This window comes from Dendropsophus ebraccatus, chromosome 5, assembly GCF_027789765.1.
Source record: "Dendropsophus ebraccatus isolate aDenEbr1 chromosome 5, aDenEbr1.pat, whole genome shotgun sequence".
In the NCBI taxonomy this organism is placed as follows: Eukaryota; Metazoa; Chordata; class Amphibia; order Anura; family Hylidae; genus Dendropsophus; species Dendropsophus ebraccatus.
Window position 1 is genome coordinate 87,642,202 of NC_091458.1, and position 24,771 is coordinate 87,666,972.

Below are 24,771 nucleotides of genomic sequence, written 5' to 3' on the forward strand. Positions count from 1 at the left end.
GTTTTGTGTGAGAAATACGAAGCAATACGGTACGTGTGAATGCACCCTAAGAGCGTTTTGGTTTAAGAGCTCATAGTTTTTTAAAATTGTAACTTGGTTTAAGAGCATTGCTTTGGTTTAAGAGCTCCCTGTACTGGGTAGGAGCGCGAGTGGAGGAGGGGCATGGTCTGCATAGCGGGGTCTAAAGTATTGTACTCCAACCATGGAAGTTTCCCTTACCTTCCAAATCATAGCAGATCCACTTCAGGCTGGGGCTTGCATCAGGGGACTTGACTATGGGGATAATCTCTCTATATCTGTAACCCCTCTCTCCCTGGACAGAAAGTACTGCTATACTGTGTCCACATCTGCCCTACTCATTCCTTCATGCTCCCTACAGTTTCTGTCAGCCCTTGTGTTTCCGATCCTTTCCATTCCTGCTATAAGGTGCCTGCACTTACATTCAGCTATACACACTGCTGCTATAACGTGCCTGCACTCACACTCAGCTTTACTTACTGCTCCTCTAATGTGCCTGCACTTACACTCACCCATTCACACTGGTGTTTAGAAAATTTTCTTTCACTGTCCTCCTGCACAGCTCTGTGATTCTCACTTCCTGATTGGTTCATGCTGAACACACACCCCTTCCCCATTGCTATCATGTGACCACACAGACCTTTATTGTAGCCTGTTGTACTACGCTACTGCATTATGGGGATCTGCAGTTCCATCCTGCATCTACAAACTGCTGCTGTTTTTTCAGGTTTATGCATTTACAATACATTATACTCCACATGCTGCTTGCTATACTGTACAGTAACTTATAATATGACATATTCTGCTGTTTCTCATTGTTTCATCTGTTCTACATGTTCAGAATTTTTTTTTATTTTAAACTTATTTTTGGGGTGTGGAACCAATTTCTCTGCATTTCAATGATTTGTTATGGGAAAATTTGCTTTGGTTTAAGAGTGGATTTGGATTACAAGCATGGTCCCGAAACGAACCATGCTCATAATAAAAGTTATTTTTTAAAAACAAGTGTTTTGAAATAAAGTCCTACTTGAGGCTGGAGGTGGTACTTTAAAAGTCCCTCCCTAACAAAAAGAATGCATGAAATCCCAAGCTTTGGGACCTCACTAGATACTTTGTCAAATGAAGCATAACAATCATTATCAACTAATTTATTTTCCTTATATACTATTCAGGACATGACCTGGTCAAAGGTATAGTAAATAAATATGCAAGAGTGCAAAAGCTGGCTGTTACAGACATCAATATGATATAACTAGAAAATGTACCTAACGCTGTCTGGGAATAAAGTGTCAGTGTGTTAATTAGATGTCGTCCAGGTCGCCCAGGAGGCCAATCTACAGGCGTTTTTGTTTTTTGTTGACAGGAAATCGACCAGACCCCTATGTACCCCGACAGTTATGCACTGTTAATGTAATGCCCTAGCAACAAGATTCCAGCTTCCTTTTGAAAATGAAAGTAGTAATCATGATGGTTACTAAGGCTTCAGTATACCTTCCCAACTACCATTAGTGTGTGTTTGTAGGTGGTGTGGTCAGATACTGACATCATCTTTACAAGGTAAAATCGGATCTCTACCATTTATTTCTATGGGTCTGTTTCCCCCCAACCCTCTTCTCGTGAGCTACCAACAGGCCTGACCACCAGTATTTCTGATTCTGATTCTTTGGATTTGCACATTTATGTCACTATAGCTCTGGCTGAGCGCTCATTACCTCACCTGTGCATTGCTTGATATAACTGGACATAACTGCACGGTAATCACTTATGTGGTCTGTGTGGTATCTACTAAAGATGAGCGAATTTACAGTAATAACAAAGCAAATCACTTTATCTCTGCAGTTTCCCAGGATTGGATCTAGCTTTTCCGAGCAACTGGGGAGGAGCGGCAGTGAGTTAAAAGGAAGCAGGCTGATCAGTGGATTGCAGAGATAATGAAGCACTTCGCTCTTACTGTAATTTCTCTTGTATCTACAGCTAAATGCTCACTATATAGGGAATATTATTCTGTCTATAACAGTGTCGGACTGGGGTACCTGGGACCCACCAGAGGAAATGATCCTTGGGGCCCACCAATATAGAATCAGTGAGACACAACATGCTGACCCGGTCTTTTCCTGGATTCATCTGTATCTGTGACAAATCCCTTGTGAACAAAATTTTCAGTCAAACTAAAACTCTCAGAATACCCTACATTTATAAAGCATCACCACATTGTTACTGATCAAATCCTGTATACTAAGACCAATAAAAAACAGTAGTGGATCACAAGTAACAAATAATACCACCACATAATGACTAAGATCACTATCACCTCATCCAGTCATATAGAGGTGGACGCAGCTCTACACCGGTTCTGTACACCATATTCATTCAGTGCAGTTATATCAGGTGACTCACATGGGAAGTCATCTCTGATCAGAGTCGTTTTCATTTTCTTCTCCAACTGCCCTGGGCCATCATAAGAACTTCTCCGATCCACGAATCCACAGAATCTGCCAGACAGACATATTACTCTGGCACCATCCTCATCTCCATACTAACTGCACATCTCTAATGGCCCCTTTACACCCTCATTTAGTCGTTAGGCTGACTCTATGTGATCCCCCTCATAGATGTCCCCCTGTATTATCCTCCTTATAGATGTCCCCTGTGTTGTCCTCCTTATAGATGCCCCCCTGTATTATCCCCTTATAAATGTCCCCCTGTAATAGCCCCCTTATAGAAGTCCCCCTGTATTACTTCCCTTATAAAGGTCCCCCTTATAGATGTCCCCCCCTGTATTATCCCCCTTATAGTTGTCCCCCTGTATTATCTCCCTCATCGATGCCCCCTGTATATTCCCCCTTATAGATGGCCCCCTGCATATTCCCCCTTATAGATGCCCCCTGTATTATCCCCCTTATAGATAGCCCCCTGTATTATCCCCCTTATTGATGGCCCCCTGTATTATCCCCCTTATAGATGCCCCCTTTATATTCCCCCTTATAGATGCCCCCTGTATTATCCCCCTCATAAATGCCCCCTGCATATTCCCCCTTACAGTTGCCCCCTGTAAATTCGACCTTATAGATGCCCCCCTGCATATTCCCCCTTATAGATGCCCCCTGTATTATCCCCCTTATAGATAGCCCCCTGTATATTCCCCTTTATAGATGCCCCCTGTATTATACTCCTCATAAATGCCCCCTGCATATTCCCCCTTATAGTTGCCCCCTGTAAATTCGACCTTATAGATGGCCCCCTGTATATTTCCCCTTATAGATGCCCTTTCTGTATATTCCCCCTTATAGAATCCCCCCTTTGTATATTCCCCCTTATAGATGCCCCCTCTGTATATTCCCCCTTATAGATGCCCCCCCTGTATATTCCCCCATATAGATGGCTCCCCCTTATAGACCACGGCTGTTTTCTCCCTGGCTGCTGCCCGGCTCCCTCGCTCTGTCCTGTCTCAACCCTAGCAGCACAAGCGAGCTCAGTGTGTGACAGGGCTGGTACTTCTGGCACAGGGAGAGTCTCTAACACGCTGGACACCCCAAGGGAGCTGCATGTGTGTGTGTGTGGGGGGGGCTTATGCTATCACTGATGCTGTCACCTGACTGGGTGAAGGCCCAGTCAGGTGAGAGCATTGTTAAATTGCGTGTTGGGCCGGGTCCTCCGGTGGCCCAGTCCGACACTGGACTATAATGTATCTTATTCAATAACAGTATGGCAGTATTAGTCACTATGTGATGGTTATGTTTATTCTTTGAGTGCTTTTTTTTTGCCCCTTATAAAATGGTATTGTTGATAATATTGATCTCTTTGCTAAACTATTACCATTGCTGAATTTGGAGTTCTTTATTTCTGCTGCTGCTCTAAATAACTTGGACACCTTGGGAGTTGAACACATAAAACATCCTTAAAGCGACTCTGTACCCCCAATTTGACCCTCCCCCCCCCAAAAAAAAACCCCACTTGTACCTTCTGATAGCTGCTTTTAATCCAAGATATGTCCTGGGCTGTGTTTGGCAGGTGATGCAGTTATTGTCTTAAAAACATGTTTCAAACTTACAGCCCGTGCCCTACGGGCGTGGCTTAGAATATCTGTGCCCTAACTTTGCACCACCCCTCCGTCCCTCCTCCCCTTCTCCCCATCCTTTTCCTCATTAGGAATGCCACTGGAACATTTTCTCCATGCTGAACAGTTGCACCGGTGTCTTAACAATCCAGCCCATGTGCCTGGCTGACACAGCTGTCGAATAGTAGGCAATCTGCCTGGAGCATTCCTAATGATGAGGAGGGCGGGAAGGAGGGACAGAGAGGTTGAGCCTAATTCATACACAGTCTAGGCCACTCCCGTAGGGCACAGAGCAGCTAGTTTAAAAGTTGTTTTATAGCACAATAACTGCATCACCTGTCAAACGGACCGCAGGACAGATCTTGGATTAAAAGCAGCTATCCGAAGGTACAAGCGGCTTTGGGGGGGGGGATCAGATTGGGGGTACAGAGTCACTTTAATAGATACATTGAAAACCTGTACTTATTGGGGGAGATTTTTCAAAGGGTGTAAAATTTAGACTGGTGCAAACTGCCCACAGCAACCAATTACAGCTCAGCTTCCAGCTCTGGTGAAAGGAAAGCTGAGCTGTGATTGGTTGCTGTGGGCCTTTTGCACCAGTCTAAATTTTACACCCTTTGATAAATCTCCCCCATTGTGTTTATAAAAACAGACTATAAACAGAGATCAGGTCATAAAGGAAACCAGAGATTTTTCCTCTTTTCAAATCCATTCCTGGCTTCGCTTTAAATCTTTGGCAGATAATCTGTCAGATAATCTTTCTGTGTAAATGGGCCCTAAGTCACTGTCCTTTCAACAAACTTTGGATCAATAGTACAAACAAATATAAACTTTGTAAAATATCTTATCAGAGAAAAATGTTTTCTTCTCTCGTTATCAAGCATCTTCCCTCTCCCTCCTTCCTGTTAAACTATCATCCACTCCCAAAATTAAATTAGCAATGCTAAAAGACAACTGCTGAAAAATGCTATATACAAGATAATATTAGGCAGACATTGCTGCTCTTCATGTACACAAAAAGGGCAGCTCACCCTGAAAAAAGTCAGTTGAAAAGACATGTATGCTTTAATAAAACAAGAAACATAGAAGATTGTTGGCAGAAAAAGCCCACTGGGGCCATCTAGTCTGCCATTTTAGTGTTTCCTTTCTTATTATCTTAGAATAGATATATGTTTATCCCAGGTAGGTACATTCTATTATTATAGATTTACCTACCACATCTGCTGATGTTCTTCACCAAACCCTCCCACTTGTGATGGTGAAACAGCCAAGTTCAATGCTAGGGTTTTTGCAAACAACCTGTCTAGATACGTTTAAGGGGTAGTGCGGCGCTAAACAATTATTCACAAAGTAACACACATTACAAAGTTATACAACTTTGTAATGTGTGTTATGTATGTGAATGGCCCCCTTCCCTGTGTTTCTCCCCACCCACGCTAGACCCGGAAGTGTAGTGCATTATACTCACCGCATCTTGTGTCGACCCCAGTCCGCCATCTTGGGACAATGACGTAGTCTTCAGGAGGCTGGCCGAACCGCTCTATTCGTCACTCATGCCGGCCCCCCTCTGCCGCGTCATAACTGTGCTCAGCTGGGCTGAGCAGCTGATGATGCGGCAGAGGGGGGCCGGCATGAGGGACAGATGAAGCGGTTCGTCCGGCCTCCCGAAGACTACGTCATTGTCCCAAGATGGCGGACGGGGGTCGACACATGATGCGGTGAGTATAATGCACTACACTTCCAGGTCTAGCGTGGGTGGGGGGAAACACGGGGAAGGGGGCCATTCACATACATAACACACATTACAAAGTTGTATAACTTTGTAATGTGTGTTATTTTGTGAATAATTGTTTAGTGCCGCACTACCCCTGTAATGGCATAAGCATTTTCTGCAATATTCTAGGGGCCCTATGACACCAAGCGATTATTGGACTTATTTGGCCTATTACCAGCTGTTCCGGCCAATAATTGTTTAGTGTAATAGATCATGGTAAAAGGCAACAATCAGCTCAATGTTGGCTGATTGGTGTCCTTCAACATGTTGAATCAAAATGATAATCTGTTGCCCCTCCTTCTGTTTAATAGGAGCGGCAGCAACAGACCGCTGCTTTCTTCAATGGGACACTCAAACGATCTGAGGATCATCCGTGCAGCCACTCCTAAGGGCCCCCTACTCCTCCCCACTCGCTGTCTGTGTGCTTGAATTAGATATGAGTGAAGCAGGCTTCATTACGGTTTGTAAAAAGTCATACAATAGGCGTTTGAATCCCTATGTTTGCCTGTTCCAAGGCAAAGGTGGATACATCCTGAGGACCACCTGGAAAACAGGGATAGAGCCATAGGCTTCACTCTTCTCTAATCATAACCTAATATAACATATCAGTAGTTGGTAAAACAGTATTTAAAATTATGGATTCATGGACCTACTCTGAGCTCTATTTATTAAGGCTGGGTTCACACTACGTATATTTCAGTCAGTATTGTGGTCCTCATATTGCAACCAAAACCAGGAGTGGATTAAAAACACAGAAAGGCTCTGTTCACACAATGTTGAAATTGAGTGGATGGCCGCCATATAACAGTAAATAACTGACATTATTTCAATATAACAGCCGTTGTTTTAAAATAACAGCAAATATTTGCCATTAAATGGCAGCCATCCACTCAATTTCAACATTGTGTGAACAGAGCCTTTCTGTGTTTTCAATCCACTCCTGGTTTTGGTTGCAATATGAGGACCACAATACTGACTGAAATATAAGTAGTGTGAACCCAGCCTTAAAAACTGGAAAACTTTTTATTCAATCATTTCAAAGTTTGCAGTTGTATAACAAGCGCTCAGAGGAATCAAATGGCTATTGTGTTTTATTCCAAGCTGCGCTTTAGAATATTTCAATGTTCCTTTTGTTTTTGTGTATTTTATTTTTGCAAATACTTTTAATTATGATTTTTGAGAGCAATATTAATTTCAAAGAAAGAAAAAATTCTATGTTCCAAGCCAGGTGTACTAATTCAATTAATTATTTTTTTTCTTCTGAACAGGGAGTACAAAATAACAAAGTAAAATGATAGAGTAAATTGTTAAGCAAAAGCTACAAGCAGATTAGTTATGCTTGATATCCTTAGCCTGGAGCTGAGAAACTGCACGAAGATGTAACAGCCTTTAAAATTCTCGAAGGATTGACAAAGTGGAACAGACAGATTTATTTGATGTGGTGAGCTATGTGATGAGCCACAGAGATGTATATAAAAACACGAGAAACCATTATTTCCTACCATGGGGCATTTACCCCTTGCAAAAATTATGGAATCACACACTTAGAGGTTGCCAGACTAGCTTATTTCTTACTTTCCTCCTGCAGCAAATATGTAAATCACAAATATGGTACAAAATAATGTTTGTTTCATAGCTGATCTTTAAAATGGATGAAAGTAAATTGTGAATGAAAACAGAGTATAAGCAAGATTCTAGAATTACTTAATGTTGAGGAAGAAATATAATCAATAAATTACAGTGAAACCTCCCGAGAAGACCATCCCCCTTCCAGACCGATTTTTTGTGACCAATGTTTTAAAAATTATTTCCTGTGGACAATGTTTCTCTTTGAGTAGATCACTCCCTGATCCAATGAAAGACCACTTTTTTGTGCAGATTTTGTAGCTGAAGACCCCCATAAAAAGACCAGAAGCAGGACATGTTAAAATTGTTACCCGACAGTGCTGACAGGGTCATGATGAAGGAGGAGAGAGGGCACAAGCAGGACGAGAAAGGGTGGAGGAAGGAGGAGGTGTGGCTGAGATGGGAGGAGGAAGAAGGAGCACCATGGTGTCCAGGAACAGCTCCCACAGTGGCCTCATGGCGCGGTGCGAGGAGCTGCTCCAGCAGCCTCTGGGACCCCCCAGACTGACCCTCTTCCTTCTCTAGTAATTAGCATCTTCTGGATGACATGGGCACAGAGAAGCTGTGCCTGTGTCATCCGTGGTGGGTCCTAGCTGTTAGTGATTGCTGGGGCCTGCCACAACTGTGAGCACTGGAGCCACACTCCACTGCTGACAGTTAACTCTATAAATGCCTGACTGCAGCATCTATAGGGCTGCAGAGAGAGAATTCTCCTCATACAGATAGAGAATTCTTCTCATACAGAGCTGCACGTCCACAATGCTTATGGCTGACCATCTGCTTCTCAGCACCACTTACTACCAACATCAGGAGGCATAAGCCTACACACCATGTCAAGGTTCCTAATAGAATGTGGGTTCCTATCTTAAAAATAGCGCAGCCCCAAGTGGCATCCACCACCACAACAACACCTGCACCAAGAGAGGGAGTGGCCCAGTTGCCCAGCAGCCCCAATGCTGCCAGACATAGCCCCCTGGGCTCTGGGCCGCACCACCTGCAGACACAGTGCCACCACAGTAATGGCCGCCACAATGTAGACTGACACCACAAAAACAAGCAGAAGCAGGTGGAAAGAATAAACCTCTTACCTTGTAATCTTAGTCAGTGAGACTGAGTAAGCCAGGCTCTAACCCTGTATATAAAGTATAAACATACCTGTTCACACTCCCTGGTGCTTCTGCCTGCTGCCTGGTATCTTTCTGGTTTCGGCCCACAGCTGCTGGTGGGACTTCAGATCCGGTCTCTGAAGTGACAGGCCACAGCGCTGTCCTGTCTCGGCCAGTGATTTGCTTAGCAGCTGGTCGCTTCAGAGACTGTCTTTAAAGATTTCATCAGTGACTGCAGGAAACGGGCAGAAGTCAGGAAAATACCAGGGAGGGGGCAGAAGCATCGAGGAGCGTGATCAGGTATGTATATACTTTTTTTTTTTTTTTAACACATTTATCAGGCGTCAGTCAAGCATCACTATTACACGTAGCAATTCACAGTCGGTGGACGTTGATTTCTTGTCAGGACCAAAAGACGCGATCAGCCAATGATTGTTTCCATCGGCTGATCATTGTTTTTATTACACAGAGCAAAAATATGCTGCATCGGCCTGATTTGGCAGGTTATCGCTCTGTGTAATAGGGCCCAAATTTATACCAGTTTCCTGCCCCCCCCCTTCCCAAACCGTGAGAATGAAGGGAGAATGTGTCGTCTTTTAATTCATATTAGCACATAGTTTGTGTAAAATGACACCAAGGATGTTTGCAGCTCTACAAAGATACTGATATCACTTTTGATTAATTTGTTACACTCTGAACTAATGAACATTTTCAGATATAAAAAAGTTGAACATTTTTGTGCAAACACCATTTTGCCCCCAAGACTAATTAATACAGGCCAATTATCTCTTTTCAGTGTTCCTGGACCAGCACAGAAACAGGAGATGTGCAGCCGCTAGCAATGTATTTAAATGGCTTCGCAAACAATACAGCAATGATTTGCATGGCCCCGGCCGCGCAATTTATCGTGACTTGTAAAGGTACTGCAAGCTACCTTAAAGTGACTGTACCACCAGGCCCAAGCAGAAGCACTGGAGGTGGGCCGACCCACCCTTAGTGGGAAGAAACCCCAGCCCCTCCATGATGTGTCTCCATTAGAATCAATGGAACCCTATCATAGAGGGGCTAGGGTTTCCTCACACTAAGGGTGGGTTCATACTGAGGAATTCTCGTGGATAATGTCTGCGGAATTCCACAGTATGTCCGCGCGCACGGCCGCGTGCCTTTCCATCGGCTCCATAGACACCATTCTATGGGTCAGCGTATTCCGCAATCCGCCGAAAGAAGTGACATGTCACTTCTTTTGGTGGATAGCGTAATACGCCGGCCCATAGAATGGTGTCTATGGGGCCGGCGGAAAGGCGCGTGGCCGTACACGCGGACATACTGTGGAATTCCGTGGACATTATCCGCGAGAATTCCTCAGTATGAACCCACCCTAAGGGTGGGTTGGCCCGCCTCCAGTGCTTCTGCCTGGGCCTGGTGGTACAGTCACTTTAATGCCCTTTACATGGGCTCATTATCGGCCAGGAGTGTTGCTAGATAGATAATCGGCACATGTCAAAGTGACAGCGATCAGCTGAGGACTGGGGAAATGCGCAGTCTTTGGCTTTATCGCTATTGGCCACACATCTATACACACAGTAAACACACAGTAAAATTTTACCAAAATACGGCTGTAAATTTGTTTAAAACAGTTGAAAAAAAAGTCAGTTTGCAAAAAAATGTGGTTAATATTGTGTATGTTTATTATTTTAATGGGTGCAATTAAGTACAGCCAGTATTCTATACGGTGTGCCCTGCTGGCCAATTTCCCATTGACTTCAATGGAGTGCATTGTTTCATTGAAAATACAGCCATTTGTTTACCTGAAAATTATAGCTGTATTTTACTTTTAACCTCTTAAGGACATATGACGTACCCGTACGTCATATGTCCTCATTAGCACTTCAAAGCGGGGCCGCGCGGCGATCCCGCTTTGAAGCGCCACAGTCCTGGGTGCCGCGTGTAGCCTGGGACCGCCGCTATTAGTGGCCACGGTCTGATCGCCGTGCCCGCTAATTAGCTAATCTGAGGCAGCTGTCAAAGTTAACAGCTGCCTCCGATTACCGGAGGCAACCTTTCCCAGGGGTCTAGTGGGGGAGATCGCTCCTCCGGGACGTTGTCCCGGGGGAGCGATCTCCCTGTCTGATGCTGGCCGGGGACTCATCCAAGATGGCGCCGTCCCCGGCTCGGCACTCGTTTGTTTCCGGCTGCAGTGCCTATCTCATTGATCTTTGCTGTATATCTATACAGCAAAGATCTCAATGAGAGATCAAAGTATATATACTAGAAGTCCCCTAGGGGGAATAACCCTAACCCCAGGGGGAATAACCCTAACCCCAGGGGGGGATTCTAGAATATGTGTAAAAAAAAAAAAAAAAGTGTTAATAGTAAAAAGCCCCCTCCCCTAATAAAAGTCTGAATCACCCCCCTTTTCCCAGGTTTTAAATAAAAGTAAATAAATAAACATGTTTGGTATCTCCGCGTGCGTATTCGCCTGAACTATTAATTAATCCCATTCCTGATCTCGCACGGTAAACGGCGTCAGCGCAAAAAAATCCCAAAGTGCAAAATTGCGCATTTTTGGTCATATCAAATCCAGAAAAAATGTAATAAAAAGCAAACAAAAGTCATATATGCACAATCAAGGTACCGACAGAAAGAACACATCATGGCGCAAAAAATTACACCTCACACAGCCCCATATACCCAAGAATAAAAGCGTTATAAGCCTGGGAATGGAGCGATTTTAAGGAACGTATATATTTGTTAACAATGGTTTGAAATTTTTATTGGCCATCAGATACAATATAAGTTATACATGTTATATATCGTTTTAATCGATTTGAGGAACATCATTTTAAATGATTTGAGGAACATGCATAACAAGTCAGTTTTACCCCAGGGCGAATGGCGTAAAACACAGTTCCCCCAAATAAAAGAAATGTGTTTTTTTTTCAATTTCACCACACATTGAATTTTTTTCTGGTTTTCGTAGTGTACCAAATGCAAAAATTCAGCCTGTCATTGCAAAGTACAATTAGTGATGCAAAAAGTAAGGGCTCATATGGGTTTCTAGGTTGAAAAATGCAAGTGCTATGGCCCTTTAAACACAAGGAGGAAAAAACGAAAACTCAAAAACGAAAATGGGCCCCTTAAAGGGTTAAGGTTTGTGAACTTAGCCTAAAAGTATACAACCAGGGAATAAAAGTATGAGAAAAAAAAGTTAATTTCAGTATACCTGTTTCCTTGGCAAAAAAAAAAAAAGTATAGGAATCAGTCTTGCTGAGGTTTGCTTCATGCCATTTAAAATATTGTCAGCTACTTATCACTGTCTTTTCAGCAGGAAACTGTCACTATATGAAATAGTGGTAGATGCTAACAAAGTGACAGTTTGTAATCTGTTGCTAAGCAGCACGAAAGGAGTAACCAACAAAACTTGAAATGGCAAAAATGAGCAAATAGAACCTGTTTTTTTCCTTTTTCATTACTATTCGACTAGAAGTGGTTAATGCATTGTTCCTATTATTTACTGTCTGATTGTACATTTGAAATTAAAGAGTAGATAGGATAAAGGAAAAAAGCGAAAGGCGGGAGGCGGCGCCTCGTGTAATAGCGTAGGTATTACACTTGGGTAAATGGAAAGGTAGACGGAGGTTCACCTTAAAGCCCCTTGGGCTTGTTGCATATCACCCCTTTATGGGGTACTGTGTCCTGTTTGAACTTGGCGTCTTTGTTCAGGGCTGCAGATAGCTGGGAGAGACAAAGGGGCCCGTAGAAGTGCAGGCAAATAGCGGAAAAAAGCATCAAACTCCTAGATGCCAGCGCTGCCTCATCGGAATCACAGGAACGATGATGGTAATATTCAAAAAGTTTATTTAGAATACGCACAGAGTGTTACGCGTTTCAAAAGCATACGCTTTCTTCCTCAGATAGTTGTGCATCTATCTGAGGAAGAAAGCTTATGCTTTTGAAACACGTAATATTCTGTGCGTATTCTAAATAAACCTTTTAAATATTACCATCATTGTTCCTGTGATTCCGATGAGGCAGCGCTGGCATCTAGGAGTTTGACGCTTTTTTCCGCTATTTGCCTAAAATTAAAGAGTAGATTTGTACTCAGATAAAAACACTTATTATTACAGGTTCCTTTGTTATTTCCTTATATGGGGTTCTTTTTTTTTTTCTCTTCCTCCGCTGGGGTGTGGGGGTGGGGGTGTTTGGAGGGCTTTGGGGGGGAGGGAGGTGTGGGTTAAGGGGTAATTTTATTGGCGGTTTTTATCAGGGAAAAATTTTCCATTTTAGTGTCACTTTTGCACTTAGTAGGCTAAGAAGTGACTAGCTAATATCATTATGTAATATGCCTTTGTTTTATATGTATTGGCTTATATTAGATTCTTATATTAAACGCCACTTTGGAATATGTAAATAAAAACTACTTAAAAAAAAAAAAAAAAGAAAAGATGACTGCAAATGAGCGTCCTGTAAGACGCCCGTAAGATCCCGTAGTGGGAACATAGTCATATAGTTGTATAATTTTGGATCTCAAAACTGCTTTAGGGTAGCTTCACACATACCGACTCGCAGCATTAATACACATTAAAAGTACAATTAGTGAAGCAAAAAATAAGGGCTCATTTGGGTTTCTGGGTGAAAAAATGCAACTGCTATGGCCTTTAAAACACAAGGAGGAAAAAGCGAAAACGCAAAAACGAAAATTTGCTTCGTCCTTAAAAAGAACATGTGAACATACTCTAAAATGAAAGTGAAGTTATTAACAAGTAAAACATAAAATATTGCTAAGTATGGTCACAAAATAAATTATAGATAAAGATAAATTAAAAAATTATTATGTTTTCATTTTATTAATGTTTTATTAAACAAACTGTGTTTTGTTATACAAATACATATGGGTTCATATCATATATAAACATGATAACACAAAAATTACCACTATAAATGACTGAACTGTTCTTTTCTGACTAATAAAAATATTGTTTGTTGTTCAAGTCCCACCCACTTGTTAAAAAAGAGAAAAAAGGCCAAGCACATTGTAAATCGGCTGAAAAGCTGCAATTTTTTAGCCGCAGGAACATTACTGAATAGTTATTTTAAATGCGGGCACCTTTGGGTGTGCCTGTAATTCAGTTAACCATTGATCTCAATACGATGTATGGCCATGAGGACGGCCATACAATGTGTGAACAGACTGTTAACAATGGCCGTTTTTCTTAGTCTTCCAGCCAGACTGTCAATTATTAGGGGAAATGACAACAAATTTCCATTTTAATAAAGAAAGATTTTCATTGTAACATAGGAGATGAGGTGGTGCCACCTTTCCTTGTGTTTGATCCTTATATGGGGTATTTGACTCATTGCTTGATTGAGTGATAAGGAGAATATAATGAGCTTACCTATCATGCTCCTGCAGGCATCCTTTGTACAGGGCAACAGCGGACAGCGTTTGTCTGGAAACCAGCTCTCATGTCTGCATTATTAGTCAACCATTTAGAGAGCGGGAGCACTAGGCCAGTCAGAGGTGGTGTCAGCGTTTCACACTCTTCCTGCAAGGGAGTTTTAAACAGGTGTCTGCCTCTGACAGGTGTGGTTGATTGTGCACCTTGTGCTCTTCACTCTCATCTTTTGGACTCCTGATTTTGTGGGACTTCTGGCTTGTCCTTTCTGACCTCTTCTTCTTGATTGTGAGTTGGTACTTCATGATCTACTTTATGACCCCGGCTTGACTCTGTATTGCCTTTGTCTCTATCATTACTCTCCTATCTTTCTGACCTTCGGGCATGTTTTCTAAATTCTTGTATATGTGCTTTGCCTCTATTTATCACTGACAGGTATTGGCCTCAACTGATGGCCTGATTTACCGTGACTGTTCCCCCACCTAGTGAATAGGGACCATTCCCAAGTTGGGTGCTTTCACTCTGCAAGGAATTGAAGAGGAAAGATTTCTGCTTGAAATCCGTCTCCTTTTCTGCTCTTGCAAAATAGGAGTGGAATTCGAGCAGAATTCAAGCAGAATTTTAAGCAGAATTTAAGCCCCATTGAGTTCAGCAGTGCTTCTTAATTCCAGTCCTCAGGCCTCACCAACAGGCCATGTTTTGAGGATTTCCTTAGTATTTCACAGGTGATACAATTGTACTCAGTGCATCAGGTATTATCATAGCTGTTCTTTGTATGGGATATCCTCAAAACATGACCTGTTGGTGAGGCCTGAGGACTGGACTTGAGAAGCACTGGAATATAGGATCCTGTATCGGAATCCAACAAAGAATGAACCCCTCCATTCTTCGGGAGGAACGCAGAATTCGGACGTAAATTTCCGCCTCATGCACTAATGCATGGAAAAAAAATAGAAAATAATGAGAGCCAAGACTGGAAATTTTTTTACGAGCAGAATTTTAAGATTCCGCGCACATTTTATCGTGGAATTTGCTCGAAATTACGTTAGAATTGCTCAGTGCGCACTCTTAGGGCAAATCATCAAAGTAGGCAGGGACAATGGACTAGTTCACTGTTTATCTTGGATGTGACAGGGACCATTCAGATCTTGGCCAAGTTTAAGATCTAGTTAGTGATGAGCGAATACTGTTCGATTGAATAGCTATTCGATCGAATAGTGAGATATTAGAATATTCGTACGAATATCCCGCGAATGTTCAATAAATACTTGTTCCCATAGACTTTAATGGGATCGAATATTCGATCGAAAATTCGAATATTTGCGGGATATTCGTACGAACATCGAATATTCGAATATCTCACTCAATATGTTAAGCCTCTTCTGCTGTTTTTGTTTGTGTGTCACCGTCTGAAACAATCTGGGTTTACCCTGACATATGTTTGCTTTGAAGAAAAACTATACTATATTTTCTATGCAGTTTTATTGACAAACTTAATAGACTGTGCATTTTTTAGTAGAGTTTGGAACAAAGGACAACAATGTATATCAAAGAAATGCATGCTATTACCACACACTTTCGGTAACAATACACTGAAGTATTTATATGTTAGGAGAATTATTATTATCCAAACTCTATCACCATGTAGTGGGGGAAAAAATCCACATAGAGTTCAGACCATGCTGCCTATTTTTAAATAGTAAAGTTCATATGCAAAAGAAAAATGAAAAAGCATATGGGAAAGATAGTTTGAAATGATGGCTAGGAGCACATCCAAACATGGATTTATATCACAGATCACCGCTGCTTGGGCTTGCTCCAATCTCAGAAGCAGATCGGTCTGAAATACATATGGAGTCTAAGAGACCATTGGTGTAACCTGGGGAAGAAAAACTAGACCATTTTTAAAGGGAATCTGTAATCTCCTGGGCCCTACCTAAGGTGCTGACAGTGTGCTGTAGCTGGCAGTCCCCTAGTGAGCATGGTGACTTTTGGTAATTTTCTGTTCAGTTGATTATGCACAATCTGACGTCTCCTACTGAACTGAAGAGGCAAAGAGGAGTTGTTAGTGCCACACCTCACCACTTCCTCTTCTCTCTTCTTCATGAATAATCAATGCTGCCCGGCCTCCTGCTCACTCAGCTGTCAGCCAAAGTCTCTGATTGCAGATCAGTCCTCTGTAGGCAGTTTATGTCTGAAAGAATCTGTGTAGGAGTTTTTCATTATAGTATCGTTGTTAAGGCTATGTTCACACACATTATTTCTGCTTGGTATTTTTCTCAGTATTTTGCAACCATAACCAGTAGAGGATAGAAATCGCAGAAAGGCTATGTTCACATGATGTTTAAATTGAGTGCATGGCAGCCACTTAATGGCAAATAATTACTGTTATTTTAAAACAATGGCCGATATTTGCCATTAAATGACGGCCATTACTCTATTTCAACAATGTTTCTATAACCTTTCTATGTTTTCAATCCACTCCTGGTTTTAGTTGCAAAATACTGACCAACATGCTAAACAAAAATACTGTGTGTGAACATCACCTTAAAAATAATAGAATAAAAAAAATAAAAAAAAACAACAACTCTATTTCATTTCCCGCAGGGGATTTGAACCAGAGAATGAACTGATGGCAGTAGACTACTGTAGACAGGTGAGTTACCCCTAGACCAACACATTTGGGCTGACAGATTTACTATATCTGAGTGTTTCTTTCAGACAAAACCTGCCTACAGAGGGCTGATCTGCAATCAGAGACACTGGCTGACAGCTGAGTGAGCAGGAGGCCGGGCAGTATTCATTATTTTTGAAGAAGAGGGAAGAGGATGGAGCGGTGAGGTGCGCCAGAGTGTGGCACAAACAACTCCTCTTTGTTCCTTCAGTACAGTAGGAGACATGAGAGTGTGCATAATCCACTGCACAGAAAATTACCAAAAGGCATGATGCTCACTAGGGGACTGCCAGCTACAGCACACTGTTAGTACCTTATAGGTAGGACCCGGGAGCTGACAGTGGTTCCAATCTACAATTAATTGTAGGTTGGAATCACTCTGCTGTTGGTAGGGGCTCAGGGTCCCCCCCCCCCCCTAAGGTGACTTTTAAGTTCTCCTTGGACTCCATGGCTATGTTCCCAACAACTCCTTACCATAATTGTACCTACCCCAGATGGAGATAAGCCAGACATATAATTGACTTTGTTAATTGATATGCTTTATATGAATTCGAATGAAGTTTAGTCTTGGCTAAATGTGATATGAAAAGAATGTTATCTTCAGGGCTTTTTTACATGACCGGAAGGCAGTAAGTAAAAGAGTTTGCAGAGCCTTCACATAACTGGATCATCCATGTGGCCATTTAAATGCGTTATTGGCCACACATCCCCTGTTTAGAGAAGAAGCTGTGCGGCTGGTAGCAATAATTTATATGGCCATACAAAAGATTTAATCAGACGATCACTAGCTCTTTTACACATGCCAATTGGGTAAATGAGCTTTCCTAAGAACTCTCATTACCAATAATCAGCCCATGTAAAATGACCCTTACTAAACTAAAAAGTAAAGCATGCTAGGCGTATAGCATATTTTCACAATAATAGCAAGAATATCTGCAGGCTTGTTTATTTCCATTAATTGATTTTTCCTTTAACAAATAATAATAAGTCTGTATCTTGGGGAATATCCTGTCCCTTGTGTTAGCTTTTCTACTTGCCCTTTACCATTCTTATTTAATTACTGGTTCTCTGGAGCTTCAGCAAACCTCATATATTCCTCTGGCCTAATTCCTGCTAATACTTAAATTTTGAAAGCAATAGGTACAATCTCTAATTAATTGAGCGCTGACACATTTAAAACCACACTGGGATTTTCAGCGGGGTCTATTCATAGCTCAGTAGATTTAGGTTGTATTACCTTTTAATAGGCCAACTAAGTGATTACTCTCCATTTACACCTTTTACTTAATTAACCCCCTTGCACGTTTTACACACTAAATATACACAGTTCATATTCCACACCCTTTGTGTGCTAGCCTGTATATTGAATACAATGTTTTAATGGTATACCTTCCCTCTCTAGTAAGGCTCTGACCATATAAATTATGTTTCCTGCCCATGTTCTGCCTGGCTTAGTGTGCCTCCGCATGCAAAAGAACTTATAGAATAGAAATTAACATTATTATGGTTATGTGTATTGTAACTGAGAGGAAAATTAAGCAAACTATGTTTCTTGTTTATTCAATTGGTTACTCTTACAGTAGCATTAGCAAATAGAATATTAATCTACATGGTCTGAACTACAACAAAAGGTGAGAATGACTGACCAACAACTGATGTATATATAAGCAATATGAAGGAAGACACTGACCACACACTTTTAACACCACAAATTGATTAAGTGCAAGATAACGTATCTTTCAAGCTATTTTGTATAGCTGCAAACTGTATTCAGACACCAGTGTCAGGTCCTGTAGAAACTATTGATTCCAAGGAGGAGGGGTGTGATACATGATATCTAAGTACAGTTACTGTAACTGAATACTTTAGTTATCATAATGAAGCATTCACCCAAAACATACTATGAATAATCATCCATGCTAAGGCTGTGTTCACATGACATCTTTTTTTGATGTTTTGCAGTCGTTTTTTTCGTACGGACATAATTTTGGTGGCAAAACAGGATCGCCTATTGTAAATGGCAGCGTATTGGCACCAAAATGACATCTATCCAAAAAAACTGCCGCAAAACGCCCAAAAGAAGACATGTGTGAACATAGCCTAAAGTTGTTCTCATGCATAGTAAACATTTAAGGTCCTTTTTGTTTTTTACATATTTCAATTTGAAAACTTCCATTCATTTTGTAATAATTAAATACAAAATAAAATATGGACTTTCCAGATTAGAAGATTAGAGGATACATTTTAAGCGCATTCATGTGTATGAGCCTTCATCTGTTTTATCATAGTGGGAAAAAAAGTTGTGTTCTAACTTAAAAGTAGCTTCACATGTATTGTATGCCAGCGGATTTCACGCCATAGGAAATGACTCTACAGTATCATAGGCTGTGGAACTGGCAGCGTGAAATCCACTGCAGTACGATATGTGTGAAGCTTCACTTAAGAGGGTTTACTGGGGAAATGTAATAATGCAGTATATGTCTTGCCCTGTATCTCCCCCACTCCCCCAGAATTGTGTCAGTCTTCCATCCCATTGTTCTTTCTATGTCCAAAGTTAAAATCAATGTTAATTTAAAAGAATGCCGTGGACCTCAACATTAACAAAACAAAGAAAAACAAAACACCACAAAGTATAGTTTGAAGTGTTTAATATTATGTTACACTGTTACTGTTGGTGTCAGCAAATTTCTGGAAGCTGTTTTATTTTGCAAAGTAAACATTCTGGAAAAAAAGGTTGAAAAAGACATGTGGGATTTTGTGTGCAACCCCTTTAAATGTTTTGTGGCTACAATTTGTGATTTTTCCAAGGACTGTCTGTCAGGGGTCTTTGTTACGCATTATTTGGTATGTATTTGCTGTTGATTCTACCGCTGTAAATCATTCACAAGGACAGCTGGGTCACAGTGTGTTAAAAATGAATGATCCCTCTGGGAAGCACAGTAACAGAACAGTTAACCAATTATCAGTCTGTTTGTAGGACACCAGTTTTTATTTATCTTATATACCTATTCTTCCTAGTATGTTTGTACCTTATCTTAGCTATAGTACAGATTTGTAAAGCATTTATAATTTTTAACTCTAAGAATAAAATATTAATACCAAAACTGTCTGCTACTAAAGTTTGTACATGTGAGTGTTAAAAACAAATGGGGGGGGGGGGATTTATTAAGTTCAAGTATGCCGGTCAAACATAAAACTCCATGCCCCATGCCAGATTTACTAAGAGGCACACGGCTCTCAGGAAATCCATAGAATCTGAGGCTGCTGAACAACACTTGCAGATATCTACACCAACTCTGGTGTAGATTCTATCCATTTCTGTATTTAACAACAGGTGTAGATCCACTGTGCCACCCAATCAGTTTGGCTTTAAAGGGGTATTCCCCCCCAAATTTTTATTGCATTAATGTGCTGCCCACCCCTAGCTTTCCATCTTTCCTATATCAATTTATTATAGATTCTGCACAGTTTTGCTGTTATCTTGATGCATTCACCCCCACGAATGCATAGAATCATCAAAGCTCAGTCCAACCCGACACCGCTCCCTGCTCCTGGCCCGCACCCTCCGAGACAGCATCACAAGTTCTCCCTCTCTTCAATGGGCTGGGTTAGCGCTTCTAACTCAGTCCACTGAAGAGAGGGAGGACAGTGAGACGCTGACAGCTGCAGCTACTGATCAGTGTCTCCCGACTCCCCCCCCCCCCCTCCTGAGCTCAACTGTGGCCCCTGACGTTGGCCCCCCCGCCCCCGGAGACAATGCCTATGTGCTGGAGGTGTACGGGACTCACCCGCGGCACCCCACACCCCCTCTGACTCACCCGCGGCACCCCAGACTTACCCGCGGCACCCCACCTCATACGCGGCACCCCGCACCCCCTCCCCCCCAGGGCTTACCCACGGCACCCCTGCTGGACTCACCCGTGGCACCCCACACACCCCCGGACTCACCCGCTGCACACTAGGCAGTATGTTTAGTTTTCGGTAACACTTGGGCTGGCGGCTGACCTGCAGCCCCCCCATAACTCCTCTCTGCTAAACCACACAATCCACTCTGCTATGCAACTCACTCAACTCTGCTACATCATGGACCAATCAGGCATAAGCATTGCATGATGGGAGATGTAGTTTTCTGGCCGACGCCATGTTGGATATAGATCAGCTTTTTAAAAAACTTGTAACTATGGAATGGAAGCAGCTACAAAGACGGGAGATGGCTCAAAATTCTCAGGGGGGGCTTGGTGAGTAAGACCAGCTAGGTTTGGGAGCATATTATTTTTTTAGGTCTTGGGGGGAATACCCCTTTAAGGCCATTGTCTATACGGTCCCTTGGTTTTCACCCTTTAAACCTCTCTGAAAAAATGATATGGACTTTACAGAACTTTACTCTTAGGAGTGGTCCCAGTATAGGTGGCACCAAAGCTGAGAACTGGACAGTCAGAGTACTTTGTGGCAACATGGAAGCAAAACAGGTCAGGGTGGGCATTACAGATTCCTAGTCACACACAGGCTGAGCTCAAACATAGGAGAATCACATTAGGCAAGAATATAGTCAGTGCAGTGAAGATGCTGAAGGGCAGCCATATAAAGGTAACACCAGATCAACCTACAATGCAGTATAATAATTCATGATTCCTCAAAAGCAAAATTATGATATTAAGGGTAATTTCCTATAATGATTGTAATATTGAAATCTATTAAGGCTTTTTATATACTTACATTTATTTTTTCCTTCTGTCAGGAGAACATCTTCGAGTATGTCCTCAGGAATATACATGCTGCACAACGAAAATGGAAAATAAACTTAGTCAGCAAAGTAAATTGGAGTTTGAAAACATAGTTCAAGAGACAAGTCATTTTGTCCGCACCACCTTTATATTGTGGCATAGAAAGTTTGATGGTAAGTGTTCTGGCAACTATTTTTCTTTCAAAGCAGTGAATTTATCAACATTTCTTTAAAGCAACTCTGTACCCACAATCTAACCCCCCAAACCACTTGTACCTTTGGATATCTGCTTTTAATCCAAGATCTGTCCTGCGGTCTGTTCAGCAGGTGATGCAGTTATTGTCATAAAAATGTATTTTTAAAATTGCAGCCCCGTGCCCTATGGGCGTATCTGTGCCTTAACTTTGCACCACCCCTCCGTTCCTTGTCCCCGTCCTCCTCATCATTAGGAATGCTCCAGGCAGATTGCCTACATTCACCACCTGTGTTACCACAGCACATGGGCTGGATCATTAAGACACCTGTGCAATGTTCAAACAGCAGTAAATGTTCCAGTGGCATTCCTAATGATGAGGAGGGTGGGGAGGAGGGACAGAGGGGGTGGTGCAAAGTTAGGGCACAGATACGCCCATAGGGCACAGGGCTGCAATTTTAAAAGTAAAGTTTTATGACAATAACTGCATCACCTGCCAAACGGACCGCAGGACAGATCTTGAATTCAAAGCAGCTATCCGAAGGTACAAGTGGTTTGGGTGAGTCAGATTGTGGGTACAGAGTCGCTTTAATCTAGCTCATTTTTGTTTTCTTATTGATAAACATTAAAGGGAAACTGTCATTAGTTTCATGCACCTTTTGTTACAAGCATCTATAGCTCACTCTGAAAAGTGGAATACCATTTGTCTTTTCCCTGCCCAGCCAAGCTTGTTAGAATTCCTTCTATACACACAGGCTCAGATTTATCAATGCTGCACCAGGTGAATACTTAAAAATAAAAGCTAATTTTTATGCAAAGCACAAAAAAATCTGTGATTATTTTTTAGAATTTCCCAGCTCAGACCCTGTTTGCCTAAAGGGTGGGGAGAGGGCATGGCCAGGGGGAGGAGGCATTATAACTCATTCTCAGTTATAATGATTTACATATGCTTGCAGGCATAAATCATGTTTGAAATCTATGCCTGCTTTGGAGCAGGTGAAAATTTGTCCATCCTTCTAAGGCTAGACAGATTTACTAAGAGCCTAAGAGCCTAGCACAGCAGTTGGGGCAGGTATTTTTAATAGTCTGGCATACTTGTACGCTGGTTTGATGCATTTTGGCCCATATGTATCTTCACCCAACCTCCAGATGGTTTTTAATATATGGTTTCTCTAAAATACCTCAGCATGTGACAGTGACTCTGAAATACTGGTGACTTAGAGGATGTTCACCCAGATATTTATTTGTAGCAAATACACAAATAGAAACATATAAGATTGTTATAAAAAAAAATTCACTGCTCTGTCTAGACCGCCATTATATTATCTTTCTTTTATTATTATTAGAGATGAGCAAACCTCGAGCATGCTCCAGTCGATCCGAACCCGAACTTTCGGCATTTGATTAGCGGTGGCTGCTGAAGTTGGATAAAGCCCTAAGGCTATGTGGAAAACATGGATATAGTCATTGGCTGTATCCATGTTTTCCAGACAACCTTAGAGCTTTATCCAAGTTCAGCAGCCCCAGCTAATCAAATACCGAACGTTTGGGTTCGGATCGTCTCAAACCCGAACCCGGTTCGCTCATCTCTAATTATTATCTTAGGAAAGATGTATGTTTTTATATCCCAATCTCCCCCTTCTTACTGGTTATATCAGCTCAGCATTTGACTTGTTTTCCCTTCTGTCTGGCTACACATTATACACATATGACACAGAATTTGATACATATGGATAGAGCAGAAAGATGTCAAAGCGCCAGGATAGAAAACCGAAAGCAAAATGCCTTGAAAACAGAAAACTACTCAATAAAACATTAAAAACACAGAAACAGTAGTCCTTGTGGGAGATAAAATAATCACCAGAAAGTCCCTACAACACCACAAATAAACACTATAACACTATTTATCTACAGTGAGTCTCTTAAACGTTGCAACATTATATATAACTGTCACATGATCTAATGGATGGACCAGATTTATTATTAAGTGTCCAACATGCTGGATGCATTATGTGACTTCTATTTTTCTGCAGTATTCACTAAAGAACAACATATTTTCTCCAATTGTTTTTCTGTTTGTTATGCAGAAAAAAAATGGCATCAAACTAGCGCCAATTGAATTAGTAAATTCTTTGGACTGACAAAGCCCTCCAAGTATGAAGTGGTTTAAAAAGTTGTGCTCAATCAGTATACAGTGTAAATGTATGCGCTTAACCCCTTCAGGACCAGGCTAATTTTCATTTTTGCGTTTTCGTTTTTTCCTCCTTGTGCTTAAAAGGCCATAGCACTTGCATTTTCACACCTACAGACCCACATGAGCCCTTATTTTTTGTGTCACTAATTGTACTTTGCAATGACCGGCTGAATTTTTGCATAAAATATGCTGCAAAATCAGAAAAAAATTATATTCATGTTGAAATTGAAAAAAAACCCCACAATTCTTTTTCTTTGGGGGGGGGCTTCGTTTTTCACCGTGTGTCCTATGGAAAAACTGACATGTTATGTATGTTCCTCAAGTTGTTATGATTACAACGATATGTAACATGTATAACTTTTATTTTATCTGATGGCTTGTAAAAAATTCAAACCATTGTTAACAAATATATGTTCCTTAAAATCGCTCCATTCCCAGGCTTAAAGCGCTTTTATTCTTTGGTCTATGGGGCTGTGTCAGGTGTCATTTGCGCCATGATGTGTTCTTTCTATCGGTACCTTGACTGCGCATATGTGACTTTTTGATCACTTTTTATTATAATTTTGATGCGACCAAAAATGCGCACTTTGGGATTTTTTTTTCGCTTGCGCAGTATACCATGCGAGATCAGGAATGTGATAAATTAATATTTTGGGCGATTACGCACGCGGCGATACCAAACATGTTTATTTATTTATTTATTTTTATTTATAAAATGGGAAAAGGGGGGGGGGGTGATTCTGACTTTTGTTATGGGAGGGGGCTTTTTATTAATAATGACACTTTATTTTTAACTTTTACACTTATACTAGAAACCCCCATGGGGGACTTCTAGTATAAGTGCACTGATCTCTCATTTAGATCTATGCTGCATAGATATGCAGCATACTGTAGATCGATGAGATCGGCACTTGTTTGCTTCCGGCTGCTGCAGCCGGAAGCAACTGAATGCCGAGCTAGGATCAGCGCCATTACGGCTCAGACCCCGGCCGGCATCAGTCATGGAGATC

At 41.6% G+C, this 24,771-nt stretch overlaps 1 protein-coding gene across 1 annotated transcript in view; it reads left to right on the top strand.

The window, feature by feature from the left end:
• GPC6 (glypican 6) overlaps positions 1-24,771 on the top strand; it is a 411,403-nt gene that overhangs the window by 81,821 nt on the left and 304,811 nt on the right. The window contains exon 2 of the mRNA XM_069972341.1: positions 21,390-21,548. Coding sequence (XP_069828442.1) covers positions 21,390-21,548 — 159 coding nt within the window. The remainder of the gene's footprint in view (positions 1-21,389; positions 21,549-24,771) is intronic.